The sequence below is a fragment of the Bos taurus genome, chromosome 10 (genome assembly GCF_002263795.3).
Source record: "Bos taurus isolate L1 Dominette 01449 registration number 42190680 breed Hereford chromosome 10, ARS-UCD2.0, whole genome shotgun sequence".
Taxonomy (NCBI): domain Eukaryota; kingdom Metazoa; phylum Chordata; class Mammalia; order Artiodactyla; family Bovidae; genus Bos; species Bos taurus.
Genome location: NC_037337.1, coordinates 102518501 through 102536675, shown reverse-complemented (window position 1 = coordinate 102536675; position 18175 = coordinate 102518501). Strand labels below are relative to the sequence as shown.

Here is an 18175-nt window from a genome sequence, read left to right as displayed (position 1 = left end):
AAAGTGAGAGCCTCATGACTTTTCCTTTCACTTGAACCCTTAGAGGACACTGCACAATTACTAATTGGCCTAATTTCAATATTGTTGTGTCTCAGGGAATGAAGGGTCTGAGATAAAGATGAGAGATGTGGGAACAGCCAGTTGGCGTCAGATCACATGTAACATTTATTGATTAAGTTTCCTGTTTTATATGGGCCCAGTTCTTGGCACCCCAAAACAATTACAAGAGTAACATCATCAAAGATCACTCACTGATCACAGACTACCATAAGAAACATAACAATAATGGAAAGTTGGAAACATCGAAGAATTACCAAACTGTGACAGAGACGAGAAGTGAGCCCGTTGCTGTTGGAAAAACGAGGCCAACCGCCTGGCTTGTCCAGGGTACCACAGGCTTCAGTCTGTAAGAAGCCCAGTGTCTCTGAGACACAGTAAAGCAGAGCACAGTAAAACAAAGCATGCTTGTGTGCTGACTTCACAGTCTGAAAGGAGCCATTGTGTCTGTGATGGTCACGACCACTATAAGAACATTAGAATGTTGTAGCTTCAGTTATCCATATGATTTTACATATTGTTACTTACTACTTTAGTCTCTCCTGTGTTATATTTCCCCATGCTAATTATTCCCCTTTGTTAATAATTATTATTTGTATAATTATTATTTTCATTTTATAAATTCAAAACTTGTTTAGATTTTCTCACATTTTTTACCCATTGTTTCTGCTCACTGTTGCTTTTTACATTTTACTCTTCTTGCGAGTTCAGTTTAGTTCTGAAGCCCATCCTTAAATGTCTTTTTAACAAGGATGACTAAGTAGTGAACTCTGTCCTTGTCTTGCTGCTGCTGCTAAGTCATTTCAATCAAAATGCCTTTATTTTGCCCTGCATATTGAGTGATAATTTAGCTGAATATAAACATACTAAAAATAGACTAGGTTTCTGTTTTTGGTAACTTTTTATTGTAAAATAAAATACATACCAAAACAACAAAAGTATAGCTTAGTGAACTATTATTATTATAAGGCAAACCCTCTTACAACCACCACTCAAGATAGAAATTTGCCACCCATGTATATATTTTTATTTAGTCTGCTTGGGACTCTTCATCATTCAGGATAATTTTCTCAAATATATCTATACTTTACAGATTCTCTTTCACTTTGTCTCCTCTGTTTAGTCTATTTTTATTGCATTTTTCCAGCTGTGCATCTACTGTATTAGTTTTTCACGTGTTTCTAGTTTTTTCTGTGCTGCTGTATTGTTTTACGGATATTTTCCTTTCCTTATGTCTTTCATCTTTTACAACATTACTGGTGTTTTCTAGATTATTATTCTAGTGTTTCAAGTAACCCTTCTGTTTTATTTACACAGTATAGTAGTTCACTAATATGTAGCTTTGAGACATTCCAGGGCTTTATTTATGTGAGTCCCGAGGCAGACAAGTTGTGGGCATTCCTCTGGTTCTGTCGGGTTTTCTAGAGCATCACCACACGGGACCATATTCCTCACTTTCCTGTCCTCAGTTCAGTTCAGTCAGTTCAGTTCAGTCACTCAGTCGTGTCTGACTCTTTGTGACCCCATGGACTGCAGCATGCCAGGCCTCCCTGTCCATCACCAACTCCCAGAGTTTACTCAAACTCGTGTCCATTGAGTCGGTGATGCCATCCAGTCATCTCATTCTCCGTCATCCCCTTCTCCTCCTGCCTTCAATCTTTCCCAGCATCAGGGTCTTTTCCAATGAGTCAGTTCTTTGCATCAGGTGGCCAAAGTATTGGAGGTGAATTCAGCTTCAGCATCAGTCCTTCCAATGAATATTCAGGACTGATTTCCTTTAGGATGCACTGGTTGGATCTCCTTGTAGTCCAAAAGACTCTCAAGAGTCTTCTCCAACACCTCAGTTCAAAAGCATCAATACTTTAGCGCTCGGCTTTCTTTATGGTCCAACTCTCACATCCATACATGACCACTGGAAAAACCATAGCCTTGACTAGACGGACCTTTGTTGGCAAAGTAATGTCTCTGCTTTTTTTTTTTTTTTAATTTTATCTTTAAACTTTACATAATTGTATTAGTTTTGCCAGTTATCAAAATGAATCCGCCACAGGTATACATGTGTTCCCCATCCTGAACCCTCCTCCTTCCTCCCTCCCCATACCATCCCTCTGGGTCGTCCCAGTGCACTAGTCCCAAGCATCCAGTATAGTGCATCGAACCTGGACTGGCATCTCGTTTCATACATGATATTTTACATGTTTCAATGCCATTCTCCCAAATCTTCCCACCCTCTCCCTCTCCCATAGAGTCCATAAGACTGTTCTATACATCAGTGTCTCTTTTGCTGTCTCGTACACAGGGTTATTGTTACCATCTTTCTAAATTCCATATGTATGCGTTATTATACTGTATTGGTGTTTTTCCTTCTGGCTTACTTCACTCTGTATAATAGGCTCCAGTTTCATCCACCTCATTAGAACTGATTCAAATGTATTCTTTTTAATGGCTGAGTAATACTCCATTGTGTATATGTACCACATCTTTCTTATCCATTCATCTGCTGATGGACATCTAGGTTGCTTCCATGTCCCAGCTATTATAAACAGTGCTGCGATGAACATTGGGGTACATGTGTCTCTTTCCCTTCTGGTTTCCTCAGTGTGTATGCCCAGCAGTGGGATTGCTGGATCATAAGGCAGTTCTGTTTCCAGTTTTTTAAGGAATCTCCACACTGTTCTCCTTAGTGGCTGTACTAGTTTGCATTCCCACCAACAGTGTAAGAGGGTTCCCTTTTCTCCACACCCTCTCCAGCATTTATTATTTGTAGACTTTTGGATCGCAGCCATTCTGACTGGTGAAATGGTACCTCATAGTGGTTATGATTTGCATTTCTCTGATAATGAGTGATGTTGAGCATCTTTTCATGTGTTTGTTAGCCCTCTGTATGTCTTCTTTGGAGAAATATCTGTTTAGTTCTTTGGCCCATTTTTTGATTGGGTCATTTATTTTTCTGGAGTTGAGCTGTAGGAGTTGCTTGTATATTTTTGAGATTAGTTGTTTGTCAGTTGCTTCATTTGCTATTATTTTCTCCCATTCTGAAGGCTGTCTTTTCACCTTGCTAATAGTTTCCTTTGATGTGCAGAAGCTTTTAAGGTTAATTAGGTCCCATTTGTTTATTTTTGCTTTTATTTCCAATATTCTGGGAGGTGGGTCATAGAGGATCCTGCTGTTATGTATGTCAGAGAGTGTTTTGCCTATGTTCTCCTCTAGGAGTTTTATAGTTTCTGGTCTTACGTTTAGATCTTTAATCCATTTTGAGTTTATTTTTGTGTATGGTGTTAGAAAGTGTTCTAGTTTCATTCTTTTACAAGTGGTTGACCAGATTTCCCAGCACCACTTTTTAAAGAGATTGTCTTTAATCCATTGTATATTCTTGCCTCCTTTGTCAAAGATAAGGTGTCCATATGTGCGTGGATTTATCTCTGGGCTTTTTAGATCACATCCTGGGCCATAAAGCTAGCCTTGGTAAATTCAAAAAAATAGAAATCATTCCAAGCATCTTTTCTGACCACAATGCAGTAAGATTAGATCTCAACTACAGGAGAAAAACTATTAAAAATTCCAACATATGGAGGCTGAACAATACACTGCTGAATAACCAACAAATCACAGAAGAAATCAAGAAAGAAGTCAAAATTTGCATAGAAACGAATGAAAATGAAAACACAACAACCCAAAACCTGTGGGACATGGTAAAAGCAGTCCTAAGGGGAAAGTTCATAGCAATACAGGCACACCTCAAGAAACAAGAAAAAAGTCAAATAAATAACCTAACTCTACACGTAAAGCAACTAGAAAAGGAAGAAATGAAGAACCCCAGGGTTAGTAGAAGGAAAGAAATCTTAAAAATTAGAGCAGATATAAATGCAAAAGAAACAAAAGAGACCATAGCAAAAATCAACAAAACCAAAAGCTGGTTCTTTGAAAGGATGAATAAAATTGACAGACCATTAGCCAGACTCATCAAGAAACAAAGGGAGAAAAATCAAATCAATAAAATTAGAAACGAAAATGGAGAGATCACAACAGACAACACAGAAATACAAAGGATCATAAGAGACTACTATCAACAATTATATGCCAATAAAATGGACAACGTGGAAGAAATGGACAAATTCTTAGAAACGTACAACTTTCCAAAACTCGACCAGGAAGAAATAGAAAATCTTAACAGACCCATCACAAGCACGGAAATTGAAACTGTAATCAAAAATCTTCCAGCAAACAAAAGCCCCGGTCCAGACGGCTTCACAGCTGAATTCTACCAAAAATTTAGAGAAGAGCTAACACCTATCCTGCTCAAACTCTTCCAGAAAATTGCAGAGGAAGGTAAACTTCCAAACTCATTCTATGAGGCCACCATCACCCTAATACCAAAGCCTGACAAAGATCCCACAAAAAAAGAAAACTACAGGCCAATATCACTGATGAACATAGATGCAAAAATCCTTAACAAAATTCTAGCAATCAGAATCCAACAACACATTAAAAAGATCATACACCATGACCAAGTGGGCTTTATCCCAGGGATGCAAGGATTCTTCAATATCCGCAAATCAATCAATGTAATACACCACATTAACAAATTGAAAAATAAAAACCATATGATTATCTCAATAGATGCAGAGAAAGCCTTTGACAAAATTCAACACCCATTTATGATAAAAACTCTCCAGAAAGCAGGAATAGAAGGAACATACCTCAACATAATAAAAGCTATATATGACAAACCCACAGCAAACATTATCCTCAATGGTGAAAAATTGAAAGCATTTCCTCTAAAGTCAGGAACAAGACAGGGGTGCCCACTTTCACCATTACTATTCAACATAGTCTTGGAAGTTTTGGCCACAGCAATCAGAGCAGAAAAAGAAATAAAAGGAATCCAAATTGGAAAAGAAGAAGTAAAACTCTCACTATTTGCAGATGACATGATCCTCTACATAGAAAACCCTAAAGACTCCACTAGAAAATTACTAGAACTAATCAATGACTATAGTAAAGTTGCAGGATATAAAATCAACACACAGAAATCCCTTGCATTCCTATACACTAATAATGAGAAAACAGAAAGAGAAATTAAGGAAACAATTCCATTCACCATTGCAACGGAAAGAATAAAATACTTAGGAATATATCTACCTAAAGAAACTAAAGACCTATATATAGAAAACTATAAAACACTGGTGAAAGAAATCAAAGAGGACACTAATAGATGGAGAAATATACCATGTTCATGGATTGGAAGAATCAATATAGTGAAAATGAGTATACTACCCAAAGCAATTTATAGATTCAATGCAATCCCTATCAAGCTACCAACAGTATTCTTCACAGAGCTAGAACAAATAATTTCACAATTTGTATGGAAATACAAAAAACCTCGAATAGCCAAAGCAATCTTGAGAAAGAAGAATGGAACTGGAGGAATCAACCTACCTGACTTCAGGCTCTACTACAAAGCCACAGTTATCAAGACAGTATGGTACTGGCACAAAGACAGAAATATAGATCAATGGAACAAAATAGAAAGCCCAGAGATAAATCCACGCACATACGTCTCTGCTTTTTAATATGCTGTCTAGGTTGGTCGTAACTTTTCTTCCAAGGAAATTTCATGGCTGCAGTCACCATCTGCAGTGATTTTGGAGCCCAAATAGATAAAGTCTCTCACCATTTCCGTTGTTTCCCCATCTATTTACCATAGAGTGATGGGACCAGATGTCATTATCTTAGTTTTCTTAATGCTGAGTTTTAAGCTAACTTTTTCATACTCCTCTTTCACTTTCATCAAGAGGCTCTTTAGTTCTTCTTCGCTTTCTGCCATAAGGGTGGTGTCATCTGCATATCTGAGGTTATTGATATTTCTCCCGGCAATCTTGATTCTAGCTTGTGCTTCATCCAGCCTGGACTTTCACATGATGTACTCTCCATATAAGTTAAATAAGCAGGATGACAATATACAGCCTTGACTTACTCCTTTCCCTATTTGGGACCAGTCTGTTGTTCCATGTCCAATTCTAACTGTTGCTTCCTGACCTGCATACAGATTCCTCAGAAGGCAGGTCAGGTGGTCCGGTATTCCCATCTCTTTAAGTATTTGCCACAGTTTGTTGTGATCCACACAGTCAAAGGCTTTGGCATAATCAGTAAAGCAGAAGTAGATGTTTTTTTGGAACTCTTGCTTTTTCAGTGATCCAGTGGATGTTGGCCATTTGATCTCTGGTGGTTCTGCATTTCTAAATCCAGCTTGAACATCTGGAAGTTCTCGGTTCATGTACTGTTGAAGCCTGGGTTGGAGAATTTTGAGCATTACTTTGCTAGCGTGTGAGATGAGTGCAGTTGTATAATAGTTTGAACATTGTTTGACATTGCCTTTCTTTGGGATTGGAATGAAAACTGACCTTTTCCAGTCTGTGGCCACTGCTGAGTTTTCCAATTTGCTGGCATATTGAGTGCGGCACTTTCACAACATCATCTTTTAGGATTTGAAATAGCTCAACTGGAATTCCATCACCTCCACTAGCTTTGCTCGTAGTGATGCTTTCTAAGGCCCACTTGACTTCACATTTCAGGATGTCTGGCTCTAGGTGAGTAATCACACCATCATGGTTATCTGGGTCATAAAGATCATTTTTGTATAGTTCTTCTGTGTGTTCTTGCCACCTCTTCTTAATATCATCTGCTTCTGTTAGGTCCATACTGTTTCTGTCCTTTATTGAGCCATCTTTGCATGAAATGTTCCCTTGGTATCTCTGATTGTCTTGAAGAGATTTCTAGTCTTTCCCATTCTGTTGTTTTCCTCTGTTTCTTTGCACTGGTCACAGAAGAAGGCTTTCTTATCTCTCCTTGCTATTCTTTTGAACTCTGCATTCAAATGGATATATCTTTCCTTTTCGCTTCTCTTCTTTTCACAGCTATTTGTAAGGCCTTCTCAGACAACCATTTTGCCTTTTTGCATTTCTTTTTCTTGGGGATGGTCTGGATTCCTGCTCCTGTACAATGTCATCAACCTCTGTCCATAGTTCTTCAGGCACTCTGTCACATCTAATCCCTTGAATCTATTTCCCATTCTAGGGGGAAAGAATAAATATAGGTTCCAAATCTATAAGAAGCACAAGCCTCGGGATTTCAGTAGAAGAACACTTATTTGTTTGTTTTTAAACTTAGGGCTCAGACAGAAACAAACCTGTGCTGCTGGATGAATTTATTTTTTTCTAGACTTTGCTTTTACTGAGGTTTCAGCTTTCTTAAATTCCAAGGTTTACACAGAAGTGGTAATTGCAGTCCATCTCATCTGAGCCAATGGCCTCCTCTTTTGTCCGCACAAAAGTACTGAAGTTCAGGCTTCTGACTGTGGAGGTCTGGAATGCCTCCCGTCCCTCCCTCTGCTGCTGCAGCCTGCCTCCTGCGCTGCCCTTGGCCCTCGGCACCTGCAGCCTTGGCTGACACTGGGGCTTCCCCTGTCTGTCTTGTGAGCAGAGACTTGGAGGATTAGCAATGCAATGTTTCTTCTTAAAAGTGCAACATTTTTACATATACTCCTTGTGAGGAGATGTATCGAAATTCAGATGGGAAAAAAAGAGAGCATGGGGAAATAAGATTTTCTCTGGTAACTGTATATTTAACTCACAAATTTATCTATTATAAGCAGATAAGATCAAGATAAAACATTGGCAAATAAAAACTAGGCAGGATTTCATCTAGTGTTTACTGAGAAATACCTAAGAATCTGACAGTTGAGTCCCTGTTGGATTCTTCCTTAGAAAGAAACCAGTCCTTTGTCCAGTGTCATCTGCTCCTTCTCTCAGGCACCGTGAAGCCTCCTTGACCAGCTGTTATTTACACCCAGCACCGCCCCGCGTTATGTGCAGGGTGGTGCACGCACTGCTTGGTGCTCTCACTCAGTTAAATTCTCCTTCACAATCCTAACCCTGTAGTAGCTTTCACACTAATGCTGCTTATAAAGTAGTGTGAACTTAAATGCTGGATAGGCCGATTGCCTGTCTCCTTGAGAAGAATGTTGATTTTTAAGTAAATAAACAGTAATCGTAATACAATTTAGCTATACTATCCTAGCCTTTTTATAACATAGTTTACAACATATTACCTTGAAATCTTCTTGTCCCTACCAGAGACGTTCCCCTATCACACTTCATCAGTTTAATTTCTGGGCATAGATAATAAGCACCTTCATAGGTAGATAAAGACAAATTCAAAAGTAAAATTGGGGCCTTTTTTTTTTTTTTTTTTTTTTTTACAATGAAAGATAGCCTTAGGAAATTCAGACTGACACGTTAGAAGCTTGAACCTGGAGGGAGTAAGACTTCCATTTGGAACAGAGAAAGAGAAAGCAGATACAGAATTGCAAGGGCTAAAATGGCAATGTTTCAGAGTAACAGAGAGGCTTAAGACATGTTTTATCTTTGTTTACTGTTATTCCTCAGGGACTGGAAGTTCTCATTACTTAAGCTTAATTTTTCTGTCTCTTAGAATTTTTATAAAATAAATAATTATCTTTTAATTATTAGTGTAGACACTACCTACATCCCCCACCCCCCTCAAAAATAGCTAAAGTGAATTTTAAAAGAGCTCAGAAATCTATTAAAGAAGATAGAAGAAATACCTTTGAGGGTTTAATGTGGTTCTGAGGTTCCTGTATGTCAAGACATTGGAGAACTGAGCTACATTCATTGTCAGATAAAGAAGGAAAAAAAACAGACATGGAAAGTGGTGGTGACTATCAGATCTTTCCCACAGTAATCATAAGATCCATATGTTTCACACTCATTTTACATGAAACTGATGAATATCTAGCATTTTGTAGAAGAGTGCAGATTTTTATAAGTTGTAAAATGTAAACATTGTCGCATACTTAAAATATACATAGTTCCAGAATGGTTTGTAACATGATTGTTATCGTCTAGTCCCTAAGCTGTGACCGACTCTTGCGATCCCATGGACTGTACCTCACAGGCTCTTCTGTCCATGGGATTTCCCAGGCAAGAATACTAGAGTGGGTTGCCATTTCCTTCTCCAGGGGATCTTCCCAACCCAGGGATTGCACCTACATTGCCTGCATTGGCAGTCGGATTCTTTACCAGGGAGCCACCAGAGAAACCCATATATATACGAGTATATGTACTTTGCTGCACACCTGAAACATTGCAGATCAACTAACTTCAATTTAAAAAGTAATTAAACAGTTTACTGGAATTTGCAAAACAAGAGATTAAATGATAAATACTCTGACTTAGTAATTTTTACTTGTTTATTTTTGTCAGTTATATAATGATTTTTGCTTAATATTCCAAAAAGGGCTATTGCATAATAAATAATATATTACCTATTTAATATTATTGTATAAATATATATTTATATTATATAAATATCAACAACCTCAGATATATGAATGATGCCACTCTAATGGCCAGAAGCGAAAAGAAACTAAAGAGCTTCTTGATGAGGGTGAAAGAGGAGAGTGAAGAGGCCGACTTAAAACTCAGCATTCAAAAAACTAAGATTGTAGCATCCAGTCCCATTACTTCATGGCAAATAGAAGGGGAAAAAGTGGAAGTAGTGACAGATTTTCCCTTCTTGGGCTCCAAAATCACTGCAGATACTGATTGCAGTCATGAAATTAGAAGATACTTGCTTCCTGGAAGGAAAGCTATGACAAATCTAGACAGCATATTAAAAAGTAAAGATGTCACTTTGCTGACAAAGGTCCATATACTCAAAGCTATGGTTTTTCCAGTAGTCATGTGCAGATGTGAGAGTTGGACCATAAAGAAGACTGAGTGCCAAACAATTAATGCTTCCGAATTGTGGTGCTGGAGAAGACTCTTGACAGTCCCTTGGATAGCAAGGAGATCAAACCAGTCAATCCTAAAGGAAATCAACCCTGAATTTTCATTGGAAGAACAGATGCTGAAGCTGAAACTCCAGTACTTTGACCACCTGATGCAGAGAGCTGACTCATTGGAAAAGACCCTGATGCTGGGAAAGGTTGAAGGCGGAGAAGGGGGTAACAGAGAATGAGATGGTTGGATGGCATCACCAATGCAGTGGACATGAACTTGGGCAAACTCCAGGAGATGGTGAGGGACAGGGAGGTCTGGGGTGCCACAGTCCATGGGGTTGCAAAGAGTCGGACATGACTGAGCAACTGAACAACAACAAACTATCAGTGGAAACACTGTATTTATTTTTATGAAGTTTGGGGTTTTTTTTAAGTAATTTTGTAGTATTTGGTTTTTAATAATTCAGTGAGGAGACGAATGCCTCCTAATGCACACTTTCTCCAGTCTAAGCATACCTAACAAAATGTTTCCAATTCATCACTGTTTATACTCAAATTTATATGAAATCAGTTTTGTCTAGCTTTACTCTTTAATCTTTCTAGTAGTTTGTTATGAAATTAGTATTTGGTACTGAAGTGATGAAGCAGAAAGATAATGACATTTGATGTCTGGTTTATATTAGCTGTTCAGTGAGATTTTGTTCTGCCAGCTAACAAGAAAATCTTCTCCACATCTAAGTATAACTGAATTATTTCTTTTAGTTTTTTGGGGAATAGTAATCTTTCAGTATATGTATTACATAAAAAGAAATGAGCCATAAACCATATAAAATTATACAATTATTTTTATTTATATAAAATTATTGACCTATATGTATCATAATTAAGTAGTTTCAATACATTTGTTATCACACGGTTTAAATAAATTCATTACAGTCATTATCTCTGAGCTTAATTGTTCAGCCAATAAAATTGGGAATTTTATCACTTCTGTATTGGAGCTTCCCAGATGTCTCAGTAGTAAACAGTCCTCCTGCAATGCAGGAGATGCAGGTTCAATCCCTAGGTCAGGAAAATCCCCTGGAGAAGGAAATGGCAGCCCACTCCGGTATTCTTGCCTGGGAAATCCCATGGACAGAAAACCTGGTGGGCTACAGTCCATGGGGTTGCAAAGAGTTGGACATGACTCAGCAACTAAACAACGAGAGCCACTTCCCTCACATTACTAGGATGGTGTTCTTTACATTTAAAATTGGTAAATAAGAAGATGGAACCTTGCTGGTGGTAGAAAAATAGAGTGTGAATTGGAAAACTTCCTCTAAAATAGTTTTGTAATGTATTTTAATGACACCCACGTGTAACCCAGGTAGCAACAGTTAGAACTGGACATGGAACATCAGACTGGTTCCAAATCAGGGTAGGAGTATGTCAAGGCTGTATATTGTCACCCTGCTTATTTAACTTACATGCAGAGTACATCATGAGAAACGCTGGGCTGGATGAAACACAAGCTGGAATCAAAATTGCTGGGAGAAATATCAGTAATCTCAGATATGCAGATGACACCACCCTTATGGCAGAAAGTGAAGAACTAAAGAGCCGCTTGATGAAAGTGAAAGAGGAGAATGAAAAAGTTGGCTTAAAGCTCAACATTCAGAAAACTAAGATCGTGGCATCCAGTCCCATCACTTCATGGCAAATAGATGGGGAAACACTGGAAACGGTGGCTGACTTTATTTTTTGGGGCTCCAAAATCACTGCAGATGGTGACTGCAGCCATGAAATTAAAAGACGGTTGCTCCTTGGAAGGAAAGTTATGACCAACCTAGATAGCATATTCAAAAGCAGAGACATTACTTTGCCAACAAAGGTCCATCTAGTCAAAGCTATGGTTTTTCCAGTAGTCATGTATGGATGTGAGAGTTGGAGTATAAAGAAAGCAGAGTGCCCAAGAATTGATGCTTTTGAACAATGGTGTTAGAGAAGACTCTTGAGAGTCCCTTGGACAGCAAGGAGATCCAACCAGTCTATCCTAAAGGAAATCAGTCCTGAATATTCATTGGAAGGACTGATGTTGAAGCTGAAACTCCCAGTACTTTGGACACCTGATGCAAAGAACTGACTCATTAGAAAAGACCCTGCTGCTAGGAAAGATTGAAGGCAGGAGGAGAAGGGGACGACAGAGAATGAGATGGTTGGATGGCATCACCGACTCAATGGACATGAGTTTGAGTAAACTCCAGGAGTTGGTGATGGATAGGGAGGCCTGCGAGAAGGCAATGGCAACCCACTCGAGTACTCTTGTCTGGAAAATCCCATGGACGGAGGAGCGAGGTGGGCCACAGGGTGGTAAAGAGTCGGACATGACTGAGCGACTGAACTGAACTGAACTGAAATGCCTTTAAAATTTCAGATGTAGCCAAATGAATGTATATTATTAAAGAAGAATTATTTTTCCCCTATTTAATATATCTGCATAAGAATTCAGATATTTTTCTCCTTTATTACACTGAGATATGATCCAATTGGTCATTTTTTTAATTACTTGATTTTTTTAAATTTATTTTCAGGTTGATATATTAGCCCTACAAAAGAGAAACAACTGCCTTTAAGAGACAGTGTTCTTTTAGGGCAGCTCTGCTCATCAGCACTGAGCCCACCATTGGCAGTGCCAGACTGAAACATGATGATAAGATCTGAAAACCTCTTTACACCCTTTTCCATCTTTGGGTTCCCGTTTTCCCTTCTTAACATTTGATCTTCCTTTTCCCTTAAGGTTCCCAGTGTTTTTCCAGTCTTGCTGATCTGGAAATAAAGTCATTCACCCTAAAAGTTAGTGGTGAAGAATTGGCCTTCCAATGTAGGAGATGTAAGAGACATGGGTTCAGTCCCTGGGTCAGGAAGATCCCCTGGAGGAGGAAATGGCAAACTACTCCAATATCCTTGCCTGGAGAATCCCACGGACAGAGGAGCCTGGTAGGCTGTAGTCCACAGGGTCGAAAAGAGTCGGACACGACAGCGTCTGAGCATATAGCTACGTCCATACAGTTCCCCTTCTAGGGCTTTTTGTCTTCTTACGAGAACAGTTGTAAAAAATCAGTGATTGGAATATATACATGTACAGACAAGAAGAGTGAGCGAGTGGCTTCATGGGTGGATGGATTAATGAATGATAGCAGGGTTTCAGGGTTTAAAAGGTTTACCCATTGACCCCATACTGTTGGGGTGGCCAAAATGTTTGTTTGGATTTTTCTGTTAGAGAGTAACCCAAAAACCTGAACGAGCTTTTGGCCAACCCAGTATACAGATGTGTGCACACCAGCTTGTCCTGGTGAGAAGAGTCTGTCAGATGGATTCTGCCACTGCTTTGCTGCTGTGGTATGTCTTGACATTGCCATGTGGTGTTAACTCTTTTTGTCAATTTTCATACTAGCTTAAAATTAAATCTCTTTTTCTTTGTTTGATTGTTTTAAGGCTGAAAGAGCATATTCCTTTTGTGGAACAATTGAATACATGGCACCAGATATTGTCAGAGGGGGAGACTCAGGACATGACAAGGTATGTTCTGTTTTTGACACTTCCTGATGTATCTCCATAAAATGTATAATAAGAATCCTACTTGTACTTTTACTAGACCCACTCCCACAACAGATGTCTTCAGTTGACAAGATTAGGACTAACAATTGGAAGGTCTTACCAGATCCATGCCCACAATATTGTCTTAAGATAACAAGTACATAAGGCCCTGACAAGGCCAGTGAGTGGGGCACTCTCCCTTCTGATGTCTGTGTCAGAGGCTTTCTCTGTCCTTTTTATACTTCAGGAAAACTCTGCTACACACACACATACAAAAAGAACCTACTTAGTAACTTGGGCTCTTCTGGTGTTTCCTTTTTTTCCCCCTTTCCTTTGCATACACAAGCATATTATGATATCTAGTATTTTGGAGGAAAAAGATAATAGAAAGTTTAAGACATTCTAGATTTCCCTTTTTTTCCAAGTTTTGTTGATGAGGATAATTTTTTGTTTTAGAGAGTAATACTCTTGTTAAGGGAAACCACAAAATCGACTAATTCCTGAAATAATAATTTTTCTGTTATTTCCATTGTGTCATGTCTTGAGCAAAGCATCAGTTGTAACCCTGATTAAAATAAAAATCACTTTGGTTGCATGTGATCTGGCCTTTTAGGACACAGCTGAGCCACAGTGCAGTGCAGAGGGGTCATGGGCGCCCAGACAGCCCCTCCTGTTCCCACTGGAGTCATGCAGCTTTGCATTCAGGATGGTCTAAGTTTGTTTTCCTAAGCCCTCTAAGAAAAAGCTCGGTTTTTTTTACCCTCCTCGCTTCCCTTTGAATGTGCAGAGTCAAAACTGTAGATGAGGCATTCTGAGTAGTTTTAAAATCTAGGTCAGATATTTCTTCTTCCTGTAATGGCAACCCACTCCAGCATTTTGCCTGAAAAGTCTCATGGACAGAGGAGCCTGGCAGGCTGCAGTCCAGAGGGTCACAAAGAGTTGGACACAAATAAGCACAAAGTCTTGGATTAAAGGGTACAGATTTGTTAGATTTGTTTAGTTCCTTCGTAACACTTTTGCTTTATTAATAACATTCTCAAAATAAAGAATTCTGTATTTTTCACTCCTCATCTCCCCATCTTCCTCATTCCCTTTCGAAATCTTACATACACGGTGGGAATGTCTTAAGGGCGGAGAATCAGTGGTCACCTTGCTAATGACCAGTCATGTATTAAAGAGCATGGATCCTGACTCAGATGACAGTAAAACTGCTTGTCTAAATAAAACAACTGAGATTTGGTTTATATGTTATTGTTACATATTTTCTTTAAAATAACTCTGGGCTCACCAATTCTACATCATCTCTCTGAAACCTTGGCCCTGAAATTTGGAAGCAGAGTTTAAAATTTTAGCTTCAGTTAATTTCTCATTGGTGTCAGCTCATATATTCAGCAGGTATTGAACTTGATTTGCCTAATTGTCAAAGAACTAATTTTCAATATATCAAGATTCTTTAAATTTAGTAAATATATATATAAATTGCTATGTGTAAATTAAATATATAATTTGTTATGCTCTCAGTTAACTGGTTTTATAAATTGTTTTCTAAAGTAGACCACATTTTATATTATTTTCAGCCTTTCCATTCGTCCCACAAACTAAAGACTGTTAGATTTATGTGATGTGTCCCGTAAGAGGAATTGATTTAGGTGGTTATGAAAAAGTAACTCCTTTTGATGGGTTATTTTTCATTTTCATTCTTTGACTTTAAGAAATTTCATATTTATCAGAACTGAATAATCAACAAAAATGCTGATTAATACTTTTTCGCCCTATTATCAAAAGTCTAAATATTTTGCTTAGTTAAAATTTTTAAATTTCACTTTTAAGAAAATTTTTGAGGGAGACGGAAAGGACAGATTGGGGGTTTGGGGTTAGCAGATGAAAACTGTCATGTCTAGACTGGTTAACAGCAACGTCCTACCGCACAGCACAGGGAACTGCGCTCAGTGCCCTGTGATAGATCGAATGGAAAAGAGTGTGGGAAGGAATGTGTATATGTGTGTGTGTATACACACACGTATATATATATATAGAACTGAGTCACTTTATATAGCTGTATTTTGTTCATTTTTCTTTTTTTATGAGATATAATTAGTTAATATTCAAGAAAACGAAATGTCTGTTATTTTATAGGCAGTTGACTGGTGGAGTTTAGGTGTTCTAATGTATGAATTACTAACTGGAGCATCTCCGTTCACTGTTGATGGCGAGAAGAACTCCCAAGCTGAGATATCTAGGTAAGACCTGACAAAATAAAATAAATGTGTTGTTTTCTCTAAGGGCCTGATCAAATTTCTGCAATCTGGCTGAAAGAAAAAATGATTTTTTAAATGGCATAGACAAAAATGGTGTATAACAGTAAATTGCCAATTATATTTCCATAGGATGTAGCTTTATAACCTTTATATCTCTTTATACTTTAGGTGCCCAGTTAGATCTTACTTTTCATAGTGTTGTAACTTTGTGTGCTCCAAAGCATTTACCATACTGTCTTAAGAAAAAAAGAAAGTGAAGTTGCTCAGTCGTGTCCAACTCTTTGCGACCCCGTGGACTGTAGCCTACCAGGCTCCTCCGTCCATGGGATTCTCCAGGCAAGAGTACTGGAGTGTGTTGCCATTTCCTTCTCCAGGAGATTGAAGCCGGGTCTCTCGCATTGCAGGCAGACGCTTTACCCTCTGAGCCACCAGAGAACACAACTTAGTGTTTATTTGCTGGGTACTTTTTCCCAGTGTATACATCATGTAATTTCTTTGTGACTTAAACATAAAGAAACAGTAGTTATTTTTCAGATCATGGATATAAACCCAGTAGAAACAAATACCCTGAGGTCACCGTCTTGTAGGTTATCATAGCCTTATTCTGTTCCTTTCCTTCAGAGCAGTTAGCACAAGTGCAGCGCTGCATTTTTGTTTGTATTATTTGACGAGTGTGTCTCTCCCACTGGATTGTGAGCTCTGAGAGCCGGGGTGACTCAGGCTTTGGTCCTCACCATGTGCGCTTGGAGGGCTCACCACGCAGAATTCAGTGAATGTTTTCAGAATGAAATGAGTTAATGAACAAATAAATGAAGCATGATAAAGCAGTATACTGATTACTCGTTATGTTTTTGTCCAATTTTTACTTGAATTTTGTAACTTTGAGAACAGATTTGACATTAACCATTGAGACTTCCACCGATTACCACGATGGAGTAACAGGGACCAGGTTTACTTCCCTTCCTGAACAGTTTTTTAAATGGGTAAAAATATATGAAACAACAGTATTGAAGACTTTGAACTCCAGCAGTGAAGCCCAGTGAACGCTGAGAGACGGGAAATAAACGAGGTGAGCCCCTGTGACTTCCGAGTTTAGGCCTCAAGAGAGGATGCAGGCTGCAGTTCAGCAGGGAAACGCCGTGGAGCTGTGACGGAAATGACGACTCAGCAAGGCGGGCGAGGCTGGAGTCCGCAGAGCAGAGTGCTGGAGAGGAGGAGGCTGCAGAAAGAGAAGTCCGGAGCTCTGTGGGAGGAATCCTTCAAGTATTAGTTAGTTAAGCACTGATAAGGACATATAGAAGGAAACTACTCAATTTACTTACCTAAGATGTTATTTCTCTTCAAATTGATCTAACAGATTCAACACAATTAGAATCCCAACAGGCTTTTTTTTTTTAGTTGAAATTGACAACTTGGGTCTAAATGCATAGGACCTAGAAGAGCCAAATCACCTTTGAAAAAGTAGACCAAATTTGATTTGAAGACTCATAAGCTATGGCAACTAAGACACTGTAGTGTTCATATCAAGGCAGACAAATCACTGATGAAGTAGAACAGAGAGTCCAGAAGTAGAACCACAGAGATTTAGGTAACTGATTTTTTCTTTTATGAAGTTCAGTATCAGTTTTGTGAAGAAAAGATAGGTTTTCAACAAATGATGCTGGAACCATTGGCTATTGTGTGGGGGGAAAATGAACTCTGCTAAATACTTCTTGCTATAGAAAGATTTTAAATGTATCACAGGCCTAAAATTATAAAAACTTCTGAAAGAAAAATTTTTTTGGCCTTGGGTTAGGCAAAGGCACAAAATGTGCAGTCTGTAAAAGCACACATTGATAAATTAGACTTTATCAAAATTAAGAGCTTCTGCTTTTCCAATGAAACTTTCAAGAGGTGGAAAGACAAACCACAGACTGTGATAGGGTTACAAATTATGTCTATTGATAAAGAACTGGTATCCAGAATACATGAAGAGCTCTCAAAACTCAAGGGAAAAACCCTCCATTGTTTTTAAAAGGGCAAAAGGTTTGAACAGTCTGCCAAAGAAGATATATGAGTGGCAGATGAGCACATAAAAAGTGACCAACATCATTAGTCTTCAGGGAAATGCAAATCCAGCCTCAGTGCAGTAGCTCTGTATGCTCCCTGGAATGACTAAAAATAAAGCTACTGACCATATTAGGGCTCTCCAGGGAAAGAGTACCAATGGGATATACATACACATAAGTAAAAGACTTATCATAAGGAGTTAGCTCACCCAGTTATGTCAGCTGAGAGGCCCATGACCTGCCTCTGAGAGCTGGAGGTCTGTGGGAGCTGCTGCAAGCCTAGTCCAAGCGCGATGGACTTAGAACGAGAGGAGCCAGTGGTGTGAATCACAGAAAACGAGTGTCCCAGGTTGAGCAGGCAGGCCGGAAGGGGCTAGGCCCTCTTCTCTGCTTTTCTTTCTGTTCAGGCACCTATGGATTGGCTGGTGCCACCA

The 18175-nt window shown here is 38.8% G+C and overlaps 1 protein-coding gene across 8 annotated transcripts in view; it reads left to right on the top strand.

Moving 5' to 3' along the window:
* Window positions 1-18175, top strand: part of RPS6KA5 (ribosomal protein S6 kinase A5) — a 217030-nt gene that overhangs the window by 137195 nt on the left and 61660 nt on the right. For all 8 annotated transcript variants that reach the window (XM_059890250.1, NM_001192023.1, XM_059890253.1 and 5 more), the window contains 2 exons: window positions 13334-13417; window positions 15572-15675. In XM_059890250.1, coding sequence (XP_059746233.1) covers window positions 13334-13417; window positions 15572-15675 — 188 coding nt within the window. The remainder of the gene's footprint in view (window positions 1-13333; window positions 13418-15571; window positions 15676-18175) is intronic.